The sequence below is a fragment of the Miscanthus floridulus genome, chromosome 7, assembly GCF_019320115.1.
Source record: "Miscanthus floridulus cultivar M001 chromosome 7, ASM1932011v1, whole genome shotgun sequence".
Lineage (NCBI taxonomy): Eukaryota > Viridiplantae > Streptophyta > Magnoliopsida > Poales > Poaceae > Miscanthus > Miscanthus floridulus.
The window spans coordinates 85,194,999-85,212,407 of NC_089586.1; the positions used below are offsets into that span (position 1 = coordinate 85,194,999).

General features: G+C 50.5%; 1 protein-coding gene across 1 annotated transcript; it reads left to right on the forward strand.

The window, feature by feature from the left end:
- The first annotated feature begins 8,502 nt into the window (after positions 1 to 8,502).
- LOC136463649 (transcription factor MYB106-like) lies at positions 8,503 to 10,804 on the forward strand. The gene is made up of 3 exons (XM_066462621.1): positions 8,503 to 8,735; positions 8,863 to 8,992; positions 9,851 to 10,804. The coding sequence occupies exons 1-3, from the start codon at positions 8,600 to 8,602 to the stop codon at positions 10,605 to 10,607; spliced, it is 1,023 nt and encodes a 340-aa protein (XP_066318718.1). The 5' UTR covers positions 8,503 to 8,599; the 3' UTR covers positions 10,608 to 10,804.
- Positions 10,805 to 17,409: the final 6,605 nt, after the last annotated feature.

Genomic DNA, 17,409 nt, shown 5'->3' on the forward strand with positions numbered 1-17,409 from the left:
TGTCGGGTAGCTGTGATACTAGAGTATATGCATCAAGGGATGTATGTATGAAAGTATTTAGTTATTGCCTGCTTTTATGCATTTTGGGAAATTATTGGGCTGAAATGAAATTTTCTGCAGGTACACTAACAACGTATCGTTGTAGATCGACTAGCTACCGTATACGAGAGAACGTATGTATGCCACCGTATATTTCGCTAGCCTTTAAATTTTTCTAGGTTTGTGAGGACGTACGGATCGTGCATGCATCATGTTCAAGCATACATGGCATTTCTTGCATTACTCCCTCCTTTAAAATTGATGGTCCTGAATAATTAAAATTCGTATCCCTTAAATGATTCTCCCCTTACGTTGTAACTTTTTGCTACAGATGGCGCGCACGAAACGCACTGCTCACAAGTCCGCTGGAGGTAGGGCGCCTCATCACCGTTTAGCTCCTCGTGAGCCCCGTCCTGAGCCTACTGAGGCGGAAAGGCTGAGGGCAGAGCTGGCTCAGGTGACTGCTGAAAGGACTGCAGTTCAGCAGCGTTTGGAGCAAGTCACGCAAGAAAGGGACCAAGAGACCCTTGAGGTTCAGAGGTTGACAGTTGCTCACCGCAACTGTGAGCGTATGTTGGTTCACATGCTGAACCAACGGAATGGAGCCTGGCACGAGGAGAATGTGTTGAGAGCGAGGCAGGTTGAGCTAGAGCAGCAGTTGGCGGCTGCAGAAGAGTACAATGACAATCTCCATGAGGAGGTTCACCTACTGCACAATCAACTTCACCCTATCCTGCCACCTGATGATGAGAATGAGATGGGTTCTGGTGTCATCATGGCTAAAGGTGATGATGACATGGAAGTCAATCCATCCCTGACACGGTCTGCCATGTTAGCAGGGCAGGCACACGAGAAAAGAAAGACCCGACTCCCCCGAAGGACCTTCTCTACCTTTGGTTTTTTCCTCTTTCTCCCATCTGTAATCCCTGCTCCCCCTTGGTCTATAAAAGGGAGGGTAGGGCACCCCACTTAGGGGATCAACTTTTGATCGATCGTTTTCGACACACAACACACAGCCAAGCAGCAATCCAGCTGGGCTAGATTGATTCACGAATCGCCATGTAATACGATATGACTTGTCTACGATCTAGCACCGTAGTAAGAACTGGAAGATAAAAGGTGATGAAATGGATCTAATTGCTCAACTCTTGCTTGAAAGTAGAAGATGTGCTTACATAGAATGGTTAGCTAATGAACTAATCATGACTGCTAATAAAACACATCCATAAAGATTCACTACTAGTGTTGCTTTTTGCAAAAAGGAAACCCAGCAAACTATAAAGCTTATCTTATCCTTTGGAGTCGGGAAATTATTCCCACTAGTCGGGTAAGTCTTACGAGTATATTATGTACTCATGGTTTATTTACCCCGGTTGCAGGTGCAACTTGAGGAATAGCTGTTGAGTGGAGGATTCTTCTGATGGGCACAGATGGATCCTTGTATCTTATCGTTAGAAGTCTATTTCAATTCCGTTGTTTAAATTCCGCACTCTGAACTTGGTATTGTAATAATATATTTATGAGAACTCTTGTTGTATGAAATGGACTAAGTATCGTAAACTCGTTCTCATTATTGGATCCTGGAGAAAAAACATAGATTATTCGAGTTCTCCCTTAGGGTGTGCTCGACGAAACCATCCGATGTAGCCAGCTTTTGGGGTGCTCAGTGTCTGGTGAAAGATGAGCGCCTCCGGAAGCGTGCTATTTAGGATGGTTCTACCATAACACCCCTGCACCTCACTTCATTTGGTTGGAAGCATGTAAAATACTCGGAGTATACATGATTTCCTCCTTGCAACTTTCTTCTCCTGCTCTTCTCTTTCTTCCTTGCCTCCGACCCTGTCCGGCAACCTTCTCTTTCTTTGACCCTGCCCCAGCGACCTTCTCTTTCTTCCTTCTCTGACCCTGCCCCGGTGCCCGCGCCACCGCATCCCGCCGCGCATGCGACCCTGCACCCCGGCGCGCCCGCACCGCGTGCCCCTCAGCCCTACCGTCCCGGCGTCATTGTCGACCAGGCACCGAGTGTCCAAGCCGCCGCGCCGTGCCCCTGCTTACTTCTGCCTCCCCACCCATCCACTGCCGGCACGGCCACGTCACAGCTCGGGCCGACCGACCGCCGCTGCAACCTTGTACAAATTCATCCCTTGGTTAGTAGTTACAGATTACACTTCATTGTAACATATTTTACTATTCCTATTTTGGTGTAAGTTTTATGTTTAATTGGTGTAAATTGATTTTTTTAATGAGAATGGTGATTTGGATTACTTGAACAGTTATGCGATCTTTTTTTTTTTGCTCTTTTTTTGTCTATATGATTTATTGCTTTGATCTTCTTCTAATTTGCCTTTCATAGAACTGATCTGTTAAATCTGTCTTTTTTTTTGCTTTGTTCTTCTTCTAATTTGCCATTCATAGAACCGATCTGTTAAATCTGTCTTTTTTCTTTATTTTTTGATTTGATCTTTTTCTAATTTGTCTTTCATTGAACTGATCTGTTAAATCTGTCTTTTTTCTTTGTTTTTTTGCTTTGATTCTCTTCTAATTTGCATTTCATACAAAGGATCGGATTAATTTCTATTTTTTCTTTGTTTTTTCACTATGTTTTTTATTTCTTTTATTTGGTTCATTGGATTTTGATCTTGTGGTTATGAAAATCGAGTGACAGAAAGCCTCGATTTGTTTTGTTTGGTAAATTCGAGTGATTTAAGTTGTTCTGTCACGGGTGACAGGAGAGTGTAAATCACCCGAGCCTTCATTAGGCAGACCCTTATTTTATTATATAAATATGATTAAAATTTAGATGCATTTTAGTTCTTATAATTTAAGACGGAGGAAGCAGTACGCATGTAGGTACGTTGGTGCCGTTTTAGTGCTGGGTCTTAGCTAATGGTACTACTAATTAAGCCGCAAGTCCCAATCTGCTTCCATGCTGATGTTTTGTGAAGTACGTAGCGGTGTGGTACCTTGTCCTACGTACCTACGTTGGTGACGGTTTGTTCTGCGGCGGCTTACAGCGACGCGCGATCAACAAAGCGAGCAAATGCAGCGTGCTCATGAATGCCCGACCCGATCCGTCGAATCGACGCTGTACAAGCAGACACTCCGCATCGACGGCTATAATTACGGGTGTCCCGGCCGGCGATCGGAACCGTAGCAGCATTGTCACGGCGTAATCACGCGGTACCATCCGATCTAATAACCCGCCGGCTAACACGACCCATCCATCCAATCGCGTGCCCGCAGCACGGTCGCTCAGCTAACCTACTCCGTAGCTAGCCGCGGTAGCGGTAGAGCCGCGCGCGGTGCCTTCATTGCACTGCACACGCGATTATACGCGAGCAGAAAAAACCAGCGCGGGCCGGGCCGGGCCGGGCCGTCCGGTGGCCGCCGAGGCCGCGAGGCCCTGTCTAGTCGCGCCGCGCGAGCACGAGGATCGCACTCGCACGCGTGCTGCGGTCCTGCGGATGGCCGTGATACGGACGGGTTTCAGGTCAGGGAATAATCTCAGCGACAGAAGGCGGGCGGACATATGTCCTCGCGTCCCCTATTGAAGGAACCACGTGTCCCTGTCTCCCGGTGGTTGCGCCGTCTATTCGGCCCGTTCGCGCGGCTCCTCCGCCGCCCGCGCCTCGCGCGTACGAACGCGGGCGCGAGCTATCGCAACTAGCAGTCGACCCATACATGCGGTCTGAAAACTCTGCATTCTGAAATTGGCTGGAGCGAACGGCCGGGGCTCCTGCTTTTGTTGGGCCCTTCACTGTCCAGGATTCAGAAATGAATGAATGATGATATATACGTGGCGTGGCTGAAATTTGCAGACTCTCAGTTCAAAATCCCACTGAACATCTCTTGCTTGCGGTGCGGCAAGTGCACCACGGTTGGTAGGATTTGTTTACACGTACTTTTATTACTATAAAGTACCGATAGTTTGGCAGTGTCACATCAGGCATGGGACTAACTTTTTGGCCCAGGAACCTGCTGTTGGAAAATGAAACCCTGCAGCAAGGAAAGACGAGGGCTTGTTTCATCCGCAAGAACGATTGTCTGGGAAACCCAACTACGCAGTTCACCGTGTACTACCATATTAATTAACACCTGGAGCGTGAACGGTTGAGTGGTCAAACCGTACCCCAACAAAAAATGTGGAAGTAATTTCACTCAACAGTGAACACAGAGGCAAGATGAAAGAACACTGCAGAAAACCGTGCAAAGCATGTTCAGCTGTTCTCAACGCTGACTGGAGGGCGATAGCAGAAAAGGAGTTCACTCATCCAAAAAGCAATCGCTGGACCGCTGCTGGTTTCCCCCGAAATAAATAGGATCATGCAGCCTCATTTCCTACCAGAGCAGCACGGCTGTGCAGTCTGCATGTGCTGTGCTCATTTTTCTTACCAGGGCACAAAAAAGCTCTGCTTCTCTCGCTTCTCCCATGTATAATACTACAGTAGCCACTAGTGCCGTTCCAGGGTGAAAACGGATCGGATACGGACGGATATCACCGATATTACATTTGTTTTCATATTTCTATCCGGATTCGGATTCGAATACGGATAGTGTCAACTATGTCGGATAGGATACGATTGTATATCGACATCATAAATATGCGATTTAAGTATTCAGATACGGATACGGTATCGGATGTTGGATATCTGAATTCGGATACGGACAGATCTCAATCCCTCTAAACAAATTCGGTTTTGAATTTCATCCCTGGTTCCAGTTCTTACGGGCCATAAATGCACGCGTGTCGGTCCACGCCGCTGCTACTACGACCACATGCATTGACCGTGTCAATGGGTCACCAGTCATCCCGTCTTTTTCGTTTTTTTTGTCCTTTTTTTTTAAAGTTTTTTACAAATACCTCCACAGGTATGTTTTCAAAATCTAAAATCTTAGCTCGACGTCATCGTTGGTGGCTCCGAACTTACAGGTCTCAACGTCAAAGGGTTTGGCGTCTAGGTCGGAGCCATCATTGGTGGCGTCGAGCTTACTAGTTTGGATTTACATTGCGACAGTAAGGATAGAGCACCAAGCATCAGTTGTCTGCCTATCTTTTCTCGATAGACGGACTCGCCACAGGTTTGCCTCGGTCTTGTACGCTGCCAAAGCTCCGATCGCCCCGAAAGACCGTGTTATTCCTGGTTTTCAGATGTGCCAGCAGCATAAGAGTGAGAATGTTCCAAAATGAGCTTGTGGTATGTGTGGTGGTGGGCTGATCTCTTGCAACTTCTGAACAAGCGTGAGTGATCTCTTCGACTGTGGAGCAGCGTGCAGGGTGCACAGAGCGCCTACGAGCATCCGAGGAGCGGCCGCCTCCTGATCGGGTGGCCGGTCACGTCCTTCTCTCACTCACAGACGGCGTGATGCTGACCGGGGCGGTCGGCTTCGTCGCCATCGCCCATCGATGCCCAGGTGCAACTCAATTTATGACGAGACTTTTATATCTATGCTATTAAAAAAGTTCGTAATTATGTACGAGCCATTAAAAAAATTGACCGCACACGAGTGCCATCATTATGAACTTCTTTGATCTCCAAGTCATTTCCGTCGGTGTTCTGTTCGTTTTTCACCGTTTGGGAGTCCTGATAAGTGGGTCAGGTCAGTCAAAACGTCCATAATACTCCTCTCATCCCTATCCTCTCTCTCAAACTCGATCTCTCTTCTCGTGCGTGCTGCCGGGGCAGAGCTCGCCCGCGCCCAAGCCCGCGGCGGCTGGCCGGGGCCGAGCTTACCCGCGCGCGCCCGTGCTCGCGGCGGCCGGGGCTAGGCTGGGCGGCCGCGCGGAGCAGCGGCGCCGAGGTGGTCACCGCGGCCGCGAGCTCGCACGCGTTAGCCTAGATGAGGTGGCGCTATGGTCAGAGTGGAGCTGCCCCCCGAACACGGCGACGCCGTCGACGGCGGCGGGCACCTTGAGGATGGCCACGGCCAGAGCGGCCACCATCCGCAGCACCGCCAACTCCTTCTTGGCCGCGGCTGCGCGGGAGGCGCGCTTGCACCTCGCCCGGGCACGGAGCGTGCGGCGGCTTAGCGCGGCGGGCACGCCCACGGCCGCGAGCACGAGCGCTGACGGAGGGGATGGCGGCCGCGAGCTCCGTCGGCCGCGGACGCGAGCGCGGGCGCGAGCTCCGCCGAGCGGGGGCTCTGCCGGCCGCAAGCGCGAGGGGAAGCCGGGCGTGGACGAGGCCGCCGCTGCAGGAGGGGATGCGGCCGCGAGCTTGAGCGCGAGGCAGGCCATGGACGACGCTGTCGCTGCCGGAGGGATAGGCGGCCGCGAGCGCGAGCGCGAGGCCGGCGCGTGGCCGCCGCCGCTGACGGAGGGGATGGCAGCCGCGGAGCTTCGCCGGCCGCGGGCGCGAGCTCCGCCGAGCGGGGCTCTGCCGGGCCGCAAGCGCGAGCGCGAGCTTGAGCTCTGCCAGGCGCGGGTGCGAGCTCCGCCGGCCTCGGACGCGAGCGCGAGCGGTGTGGACTAAAGAAGCAAGAGGATAGGACGAGAGAAAGGTATTTTGGACGTTTATACTGACCGGATCCACATGTAACGGTGAAAAACGAACAGAACACCGACGGAATGCCTTGGAGAACAAAGAAGTTCAGAACGATAACACTCGTATGCAGTCAATTTTTTTAATGGCTCGTGCGTAATTATAAACTTTTTTAATGACATACATATAAAAGCCTCATTTATGATCAGGGCATCAGGCTGACAGTTACAGTAGTTTGTTCCTCTTTCCATCTAAGTGCATGGAATTTTGGAGCAGAACTTTTTACTAATCTTCATTTCTGCGTTCATGAAGAACCAAAGTTTAGCTGTCCGCTGACTGCTGAGTAGAATTCTGAAGGGATTGGGAAAAAAAACCCCGGCATGTCTTCCACACTGACTGTCAAAATGAAGTTGAGACATTCCTTGGCTAGGATGCACATGGGGTCTGTGGACAGATCTGGTTACAACTTACACTTGACAGGGTGGTCCCGTGGCAATTTGCCATGGAAACCGTACAATTAATGGCCTAACCGATCCACTGTTCCTACCATGACTCGAGTGTAATGTAACTGGACATATTTCTTCACAGAGGCCTCCCTCTGCATGGTTCTGCTCAGAGTAAAACGAGTTACTGAAAATGCTTTCAGAATTCAGAGAGGGGTACGCGGCAACTGACATCCCTCAGTGCATCGCACTTATCTCTTCAAAAACTGAGGAGCAGAAGTAAAAACGAGTTGGGCCTTGTTTAGTTCGCGAAAATTTTTGGAAAATGGTACTGTAGCACTTTCGTTGTTATTTAGCAATTAATGTCCAATCATAGTCTAATTAGGCTTAAAAGATTCGTCTCTTGAATTTCGTCTAAATTGTGTAATTAGTTTTATTTTTTATTTATATTTAATGCTTCATGCATGCGTCCAAAGATTCGATATGACGGGAAATCTTGAAAAATTTTGTAAAATGAAGAACATCACCTTGCTGAAAATGCCAAGAGTCAATTGCGCAGCGACACGGCGCACGTCCTTTTCACCTGCAAGCGGCAATCGGCTTCGCCATAACTCCCCGCCCAGAACAGGGCATACCATGCGTCGCAGTGTAGGGCCGGGCCCCGGGCCGGCCAGTGCGCTCCGCAAGAAACAGCAGGACGCTGCCGCCTGCCACTGCCAGTGCTGTGCCGTGCCGTGGCAGTGTGGCACCGAGAACGAGCAGCAGAGCTCGCGCATGCAGTCAAACATGCAGTAAAACGTTTGCTTGGGTGCTATGGTAAGAACTCGGATCCGAGGCCAGAGACACCGGGCGGTAGGCTGTAGCACACAGCACGGCGGCCTACGGCCAGGTGGAGACGGGGAATGTGGCACGGCCGAGGCACGAGTTTAAGCGCATGAATACGCAGCTCGGCCGTCCCATTCGCTCGGTACGACGACGACGACGCGGCTGCCGGGTAGCCGCCAAGCGGGAGGGATCGGAGGCGGCGGCGCGCGCTCCCGTAGCCCGCGGCGAACCAAGCCGGCCGCGCACCAACCGCTGTCGCCCTCGTCCGGGGGACGTACACGTACCTTTGGTTCGTTTGCTGGAGCCCGGCCCGGTCGGCCGCCTTCTTCCGCGCCTAACGGTGGCGCACGCGCGGCGCGCATGACGAGTACTGATGGGAACGGCGAGGTCAGGTGCGCCTGACGGCTGGGCCACCACCCCTGGGCGTGGCCGCACGGAAAGCCAGGAAGATTCTCCCTCCCACCCGGCGCTGGTGCACTGGGCAGTCAGTCAGTCAATGCTGGGTACTGTCCCATTGAGTTTGTCGCTCGGGAAGCGGGATTGTGAGGGGGGCACGGTTTTCAAACGACAAACTCAATGGGACGGAGGGAGCACTCGGCAGCACGTACACGTACGCCAGTCGCCCAGGGCACCAACGTGCACCGTGCACGCCCCCGCTCTATTTATGCCGCTTGCTAGCGACACCGACCGGGTCACTTGCCAACTAGTCACTTCATTCCCTGTCACCAGAGCAGCTCTGGCCGAGCTGCGTCGTGCTTAGGCTTTTCACCGATCGATCCTTCTCCTCCTGTGATCGCGTCGCGTCTGGCCGGGATGGGGCGGTCGCCGTGCTGCGAGAAGGAGGCCGGGCTGAAGAAGGGGCCGTGGACGCCGGAGGAGGACCAGAAGCTGCTCGCCTTCATCGAGCAGCACGGCCACGGCTGCTGGCGCTCGCTGCCGGCCAAGGCCGGTGAGGACGGACGGAGCTAGCTCTCTCACGACGTTCTTCGTTTCCATTTTTCATCATTCATTCGTTTTGCGATCGAGCATGCAGTGTGCTCATGCATGCATGGTGTCGCGTCTGCCGTCGTCTGCAGGGCTGCGGCGGTGCGGCAAGAGCTGCCGGCTCCGGTGGACCAACTACCTGCGGCCGGACATCAAGCGGGGCAAGTTCACGCTGCAGGAGGAGCAGACCATCATCCAGCTCCACGCTCTCCTCGGCAACAGGTGATCATCACCATCGTGCACTTGATCCATTTGCTTGCGACGACGGCACACAGAAGCTATCCGTCCTGCACCTCTTTTCCTGTAGTAAGAACGTGGTGAAACTGATGTGTAGCAAAAATAGTACTTGCACGACCCGGTTTATTTTGCTTTGGTTAGTCACGTTTGTCATCAATGTTGGCGAGCCCGCTTGCCTCGCTGTGCCTCGCCATCCATGTCAGGGCGGGCGTTGGACCATGGTCACCGGCTCACCGCCCGCTTGTCGTGTCGCCCTGGCCCTGCCCTGCCATGTTGACCTTGCCAATGGCACGCCCCAGCATTCCTGCCATCCCGGCCTGTCTGTCCGTCCTGCTCCTCTACTCCGCCACGAGCTCCTTCAATGCCCCCTTCATTCGCACCACACCCGCCTCTAACCATTTACGCCAAACTATTTTTACTGTTCGAGTTATTGGGGGTGTTTGTTTCTTTAGTCGTTCCTAAAATTCATGTCACGTCGAATGTTTAGATATTAATAAGGAGTATTAAATATAGATTAATTACAAAACCAATTACATAGATGGAGACTAATTTGCGAGACGATTTTTTAAGCCTAACTAATCTGTCATTAGCACACGTTACTGTAGTACCACTTTATCAAATCATGAACTAATTAGGCTTAAAAGATTCGTATCGCAAATTAGTCGTAAGTTATGCAATTAGTTTCATAATTAGTCTATATTTAATATCCCATGCACGTGTCCAAATATTCGATGTGATAGGAATTTTAGGAGATTTTAGGAGATACTGCAGAACCAAAAAGGCCCATTGCAATGCTTCATCAGATGAAAAAAAATGACTGACATGCCCGCGTGCAATCCGCAGGTGGTCGTCGATCGCGACGCACCTGCCCAAGCGCACGGACAACGAGATCAAGAACTACTGGAACACGCACCTCAAGAAGCGGCTCGCCAAGATGGGCATCGACCCTGTCACGCACAAGCCCCGCGCCGACGCGGCGGGGGCCTCCTCGGGCGCCGGCGCTGGCAACAACACCGGCGCGCGCTACAGGGCCGCCGCGCACCTCAGCCACACGGCGCAGTGGGAGAGCGCGCGCCTCGAGGCGGAGGCGCGCCTGGCGCGCGAGGCCAAGCTGCGCGCCCTCGTCTCGCCGCCGCCAGCGCCCGCGCCCGCGCCAGGGCCTGGGCCGCCGTTTAGCGGGCTCGAGTCGCCGACGTCGACTCTGAGCTTCTCCGAGAGCGCGCTGCAGTTCGCCAACGCGCCGCACGACACCCACGGCACGCCGCGCCACGCCCTGACGACACCGCCGCGCTCTTACGGGGAGGCGTTCGGTGAGCAGCAGCAGCAGCGCTTCGTCGGCGACGCCGCCGCGCCGGGCTTCGTCCTTGCCGGCGTCCTTCTCGACTGTTCTGTCGCCGCCGCGGAGCAGCAGAGGTTCGCGGCCTCGTCGACGGACGCCAGCGTCAGCGTCAGCGAGCAGCAGGAGGAAGAGGACAAGGGCTACTGGAGCAGCATACTGAATATGGTCAACTCCGCCATGTCGTCGTCTTCGTCCTCGTTGACCTCCGACGCTGTCACGGACCGCGCCATGTACTTGCCGCCGGCGGCGGCGGAGTTCTGAGTGTCTGTCACGCAGTAATGAACTTGGGCTAATGTTACGTACTTTGTCATGTGTGTTGGTTGCTAGGTGTTTTTTATTCTAGTTTACGTGCTAATGGGTGTCCACGTGTTTTGGTTTTTTTATTATGTGCAATAAGCATGTACGTACTGATTTTGTTTGCGCGGGTGTCTCCAGTGTAGTACAAATAACAGTGTTAATGTTCAGGTTCCATACTATCATGCGTATGCCTTTGAAATTCGGTGCTTCTAAGCGTAAAGCAAATGGGAATCGACTTTTCGTCAAGTGCAAATCCAATTCCAGGGACATGCCTTTGCTCAACCCTTACCGAGGCTATTCAACCCTGCAATTCAGCAGGCTCCATAACGTCACCCGGTGCCGAGTGCCGACTAGACGCCCGTGAGCGCCTACCCTCTGTGCATTTAGGTGTTGTTTGGTTCAGTTAAAAGAATGGCTGATAATGGAATCATTTACCGGTGATATCTATTAGGATTTAATGGGAAACACTATTTGTTTAGTTGTTGTGTGTATGGCTGGCCTCACAGATACCGTCGGGAGGTGAGTGGTAAAGACTTTGCACACGGGTGTATCAGTTCCCTCGACTATCGATTACGTCAAAGCCAAACCAAACATGAAGTAAATGGTATGTTATCGTTGTGAACTATTACAACACACACACACACAAAAAACTGAACCAAAGTTTCTATGGCCGATTTCGGCCTTACAACCGGTTGGAAATCCTTTTCAAGAGTCAAGACCATTTTTTGTTGCATGAGTAGGAATGTCAACGAAAAATTTCCGATTGGGAAATGCCTCCCCATCCCGTCCCGTCCCGTCCCCAAGAACACTTGTGAGGCTTGGTTTTGTCGCATCCCCGTTTTCGTCCAGGGAATCGATTCGTGATGAGGTCCCTAGCATCATAGTGTTTCATCTATCCAACCTCTCATTAATCGCTGCGACATCCTGTCCATGCTCTTACGCGCTTTAGTCCAAAATTAATAGGTCACGCAAAAAAAAGTGCCTTCATTGCCCACACGATATGTATTTTTTTTTCTTTTACAAGTTAACATTAAAGGTGCTTCCTTCTTGGTACCAAAAAAGCGCTTATCCACGACGATGATTTTTGCGGCAAAGGCTAAGCTCATTAACGAGGTAGGTGATGAACGCAGAAAATTTGTGGCATGTGCATCACCATTGGATACACATTGGAACACGTGTATAGCAGAGAGAGAAAATCTCTCTCCACACTTATGTGCATCTAACGGTGCATGCACATGGGACACATGCCCTTAAGGACAAAAATAACTATAAAAAATTTTCGCTCCACCTGCATGTGCATCCAACGGGGCATGCACATTGGGCACATGCCCTTAAGAACAAAAATAACTATCTCCTTATAAGGAAACATCGATTTTATATTTGATGATGGCGGGTCCTATATGAGGTAATCGGGCCTTGTTATGTGAGTAATCGAGCAAAACATTTCTCCATTTTTCCTATGCATAAATCCTTCATGCTAAAGGGATGAACCGAGCTATTTCGGTTTTGGAATCTCTCCAAAATTCTTTCAATCCAAAGTGTTTTTGCATAGAATGCAGCACCAGCTCCAAAACGTGTAGTTGAAGGTGCACAAGTTGTAGCACTGTGGGTGAGCGATGACCGAGCGGCTTTCTGGGGATGCGGCTTCTTTGGTATGATGATGAGAACAAGCACTATTTCAAAGAGTTCACATAGGGGCACATGCCCTTAAGGCAAAAATAACTTTCCTGATCACCTGTTTTTATCGGCATGTCCCCAGTTTTCCCACCATTCTGTGGCTACGATGGTTGGCATGTATGTGTAGGCGAAGACGACACACGAGTAGGCTTGCCACGCCCTGCCGAGCAGGATCCATCCGGTTGCCTTGATTGTTCAGCCAACAAATGAGAAGTCGGTGTTGTTTTCGAGGAAACGCCGGCCTTGAGCCGTGATTGCGCCATTGATCGAGTGCTGCCCTTGGGGCAATTCTTCTGCCACGATGTTAAGCGTGCAATTTTGAAAAAGAAAAAACGAAACGACAAGTTAACCAGCTCATAAAGTCTTAATGCTTTGCTCGGCTACTTAGACCACAAAGCATGATTACCTCATACAGGGATCTGCCATCACCAAATATGAAATCGATATGCCCCATGTGTATGCACCGTTAGATGAATATGGAGACGTGTGTGGACATAGATTTTCTCTCCTACAGCACACGCATCACAATGTGCATCTAATGGTGATGCACGTGAGAGCACATGCCCTTGACGACAATTTTTCTAAGTTCTTCAACTCACGTCTCTTTTTCAACTTATGTCAGGGCAGTTTCAATGGTTCAAATTATGGTTTTTATAGTAGCCACGTCAATAAGACACCATTCGTAAAAACTATCCCACACAATGTAGTGTCTTCGTGTAATAAATGTTGCTTCTTTTTCTCTCTCCCAACTCATGCTCTTCTTCCGAAGCACAAGCACAGCGGCACAGCTCCATATCCAGTGGCTTGGGCGTATCGCGGCGTGGCCTGGGTGGATGGCTGCGCGGCGAGTGCACCTGCGCGGCCTGCCCGTCCTGGGCAGACAGCGGCGTGGCCTGCACAACCGGGCGAGTGCGGCACGGCTGGCGGACTGCGAGCACAGCGCGGCAGGGAGCGCGGAGGAGTCAGCAGCGAGCAGTCCCATCGCGGGCCCCACTAGGTAGAAACCGATCATTTCCTCCCAATGCCGAATTTGCGATTTCTCCGTGCATCGGTTGATGCAAGGACTTGGTTTCTCACCTAAGAAACAGTTTCATCGTTTTTTCTTCTCTTTCTTTGTTATAATTAGACTGTCATATCAACTTTTTGCTTAGCTGAAAGAATAATTAATAGTGATAAAAACTACCATTAATATCCTGTTAGAACTGCCCTATCAGTGCTAACGATTCATGCATGTACTTTCAGCACTGTTTTCTACGGCGAGTTCAAGTGCACTAGAGATGGCATGGCGCGGACATGGCCGGCAGGGTGCCTTATGCCCAGAAGCTGAACAAGTCGCATGCTGAGCCATTTCTGACGACCGCGTACATCAATGGATCTGAGTGGCTCAAGCCATTCAATGACACCCTAATTGAATGAAATTTGAAGAATGTCTGAATAAAGTTCAGAGTTCAAGCAATCAGCAGCATGTTTGCTTGTTCGTAAACGATCGTAAATTTCCAGCCAAAACAGTATTTTTCTCCCACATCAAACCAGCCAGCAGTAATAATCCACGATTGTATACGATCGTATCAACACCGGCCGAATAGGCTGCAGAAGAATGTCTTAATTCTTGCCTTGTCCATCTTCTTTGTCCTTTGTTTTCCTCATTTAATTATCGACCAAATAGTGGGTGATCAGTCTATTCGTGTTTACTCTTATCCGTTCTCGTTTCGGCTGATAAGCCGGCTAATGTTGTTTTGTTGTGTTTACTCTTATTCGTTCTCGTTTCGGCTGATAAGCCGGCTAATGTTGTTTTGTTGTGAGATAAAAATACTGTACCATGGCTGATAAGTTCAAACGAACAGGGCGCAGCTGGGAGTTTTGGTTGAGATTTTGTTATAGAGTTGTTTATGGTGTTCTAAGGTGTGTACCCTAAAGAACGAAAAATAATTCTTAGTACTTCGATGCAAAAGAATGGACGCGAGAAAAGGTTTGATGCCAGAGGGGCTCAGCTGAAAAGGAAAGATCATGGTGAGGAAAAAGGTAAGAGCATCTCCCATAGTTTCCAAAACACACTCCCAGTCTAATTTTTTTAGCAAGATTAAAAAATTGTTCTCCAATAACTCCCTATCTCAACTCTCAATCTTTCCACACTTGGAAAAATCAATCTAATCGTGTGAAAATATACGCGCACGTATCGACGTGCCAACCTGGAGTTGGGAGTATGTGGGATGAATAAAGAGTAAGACAGGGTTCCTGATGCAAATCTATAAAAGAGAAAGAAAGTATAAAAGCTAGTTGTGTGTTTTAGAAATAGTGCGAGATTTCTGAAGGAAAATTATCTTCTATATTTTAGGAGCGATGTTTTAGAACTTTTGGAGGAAGCTAACAAATATGTTCTTAACTTTTTTAGTCACTTCTAAAACTCATTGATTTACCAACTAATTTTTTTTGGAACCACTGACTGGGTGCCTTGGTAGTGTAGGTGACAACCTCTCCCTTCAAGTTTAAGAAGAAAGAGACGAAGACGAAGAAAAAGAGAAACGATAATGCCCAGGACCGGACGTCTGGACGGACGGACGCCGCTTTTCTGGGCCTGCGCGCTACCGGCCCAACAGGCCTGCTTGCTCTCTGCGTCTTCCAATCTCTCTTAAAAATATCTTCCACTTCCGTGCTCGCTCATCACGTGCTGCTGTGCCTGAGCTTGCTGCTGCCATCTTCCCTGCCGCACAATCCATCCCGCGCCGCGTGGCTCCTCCATCCAATGCCACGCTCCCATCCCGCACCGCGCCCCCTCCGTCGCCGCACCACGCTCCTTCCGTGCCGCATTCGCCCAGCTCATTGTGCGCCATTGTTATGTGCCTTGCTCGTCCCCCGTCCGCACCGACATGCTGCTGGGGTGCTACCGCCGCCGCCGTTCACCACTAGAAGGTCGTGGCCGCTGTTGACGCCGTGGCCCCCGCAGCACGCGATCTCAGCAGGAGATATTGCGATGAAAGCGCATGTTGCAAGCATATATTTCAAGTGTTTCAGACGTTTCAGAGGTATGTTGCAATTGTTTCATATGAATGTTGCAAACGTAGATGGGGATGTTGCAAGTGTTTCAGAGGCATGTTGCGAGTGTTTCAGAGGTTTGTTCAAAATATTTCATCTGTTCCAGACGTACATTGCAAGTGTTCTGATCTGGATGTTACATATATTTCGCACATATGTTGCAATTATATATTTCAGTTGTTTCAGTCTTATGTTGCATTAAGCATTTTCATGTTGCAAGTTGCAGGTGTTTTTTCTGGATGTTGCATATGTTTCACACACATGTTTCAATTGTATGTTCCAGATGTTTTATACGTATGTTGCATTCAAGTGTTTCATGTTGTTCGGAGAATTAGTGGCGCAGGCAGTGATGGTGGCACGGCACGGGGCGCCGAGGAATGGGGCGCGGCGAGCTGGGGCCAATGGACAGGGTGCGCTCAGGGCCGGCGGTAAGGGCGCGACGGAGACAGGTCCACGTGCGAGGTGGGCGAACGGCCTTGAAAATCGAGGCGGACAGGATGAGCAGTGCATGCGAGGCGAGTCGGCCGTACGCTCAGGTGCTGCGAGGGATGGGGTGTGCATGCTCGGCAGGAAAAAAATTCAGTGGACAGGACAGGCTGCGCGAGCGCTTGGACACGCGCGTACGTATAGTCATTTGGGCGCTAGCACTGCCGAAAGAGAAATCACTTGTCGTTGAAGGTCATCTATCGATAGGGACGCAAGTAGTCTTGCTATTTTGAGCCATTTGGTCGATCCAAAACCTAAAATAAAATAGAATGACATGCTACCTAATTAATTAGGGAGAATGAACTAATCAATGCTGAAAACATTGTTATCGACCTGCTTGTACATTCCTACTTGTATGTCAACATCGTAAAAGACCACGAAGATATGTGGCAACGCTAGGTCTCACATTATCTTGGCATTGTACGTTCGTCTAACAAGGAGGTGCGTGCGGCTACAACAATGAAGAGGCATACGTTATTAATGTGCTGGCGTTTATTGTTTATCACCGTCCGCTTGGGTGTTCAGAGCTAGCTAGCGCGGGCATGGGTTTGGCTATCTCTGAATTAATCAATGAGGTTAGATTAAAAGCCATTGTTGTTGGTTTTTTTTTTTCGAGCGAAGCCATTGTTGTTGTTAGTGTTATGTGGGTGGTATCTGGTAAAGCTGAAAACCATAGAGAACTCGAGATTGGAGGCATCTGCACCCTGCACGACTGCACTTCTGCAGTGCTCCTTTTTTTTTTTTTTTTGAGAAAAACTTCTGCAGTGCATGAGGCCTCTATCATCACCGTAATCGTGACCCACATAAGTCCACTCCGGGTTGGGTCTAGCAGGCCACAAGCTATTCTTATGTTGTCTCGGCCCAACAACGGTAAGTGGCACGGCAGGGCCCGAGGCTTCTTCTCGTTTTGAGATAGTCGCCGTATACACGAAGCCCAACAAGCATGAACCCGAGCTGTGTCAGCCCAAGTACCGAGCCATCTAGCTGGTCGCAGCTTCGGCAGTACCGCCCGCCTCGTTTTGAGATAGCTCGGCTGTTGGCTCTGGGCTCTGGCTGGTCCCCCGCCTCGTTGCCGAGGTTTTCTTTTGCCGCCGTGAAGTGCAGGGCGGTCATGTTAGGGCCGCCGTCGGCAGTTAACAATACTGGACAGGAAAGAGAACCTGATAACTAATCAGCGCCTAATAATAATAATAAATAAATAAATAAACAAACCAAATGAAAAACACCCGCGCCGCACGACTTCCCAGCTGCGCACTCCCGGGCGCCGAGGCCGAGCTGGTTCGCCGAATCAACGAGATTCTGGCCTGATGATGATGCACATGGTTGGATGCCGGCCTGATCTGCACAGATCAGGCAGGACCAACCAGAAATAGCTAGGTCGCTACTGTATTGGAATTGGAAGGTGCAACTTGGCAACTTGCAAGGCCGGCCGCACCCTGGGAATGGGCGGGAGGGCGACGACGAGCTCGTGGGCGGCAGTGTTATTGACGAGAGCCAGCTGTCGGTTGAAAGAAACATTTCAGTTTTTCCACTTCCACCTTTTGCCAATAAAAAAAAGGCTACTTACCAT

Bases quoted from the DNA above. Each gene is read 5' to 3' on its own strand.
- LOC136463649 (XM_066462621.1), top strand. From the start codon at position 8,600: ATGGGGCGGTCGCCGTGCTGCGAGAAGGAGGCCGGGCTGAAGAAGGGG. The intron at 8,736-8,862 runs GTGAGGACGGAC...CGTCGTCTGCAG, and splicing joins CTCGCTGCCGGCCAAGGCCG to GGCTGCGGCGGTGCGGCAAG. The intron at 8,993-9,850 runs GTGATCATCACC...TGCAATCCGCAG, and splicing joins CACGCTCTCCTCGGCAACAG to GTGGTCGTCGATCGCGACGC.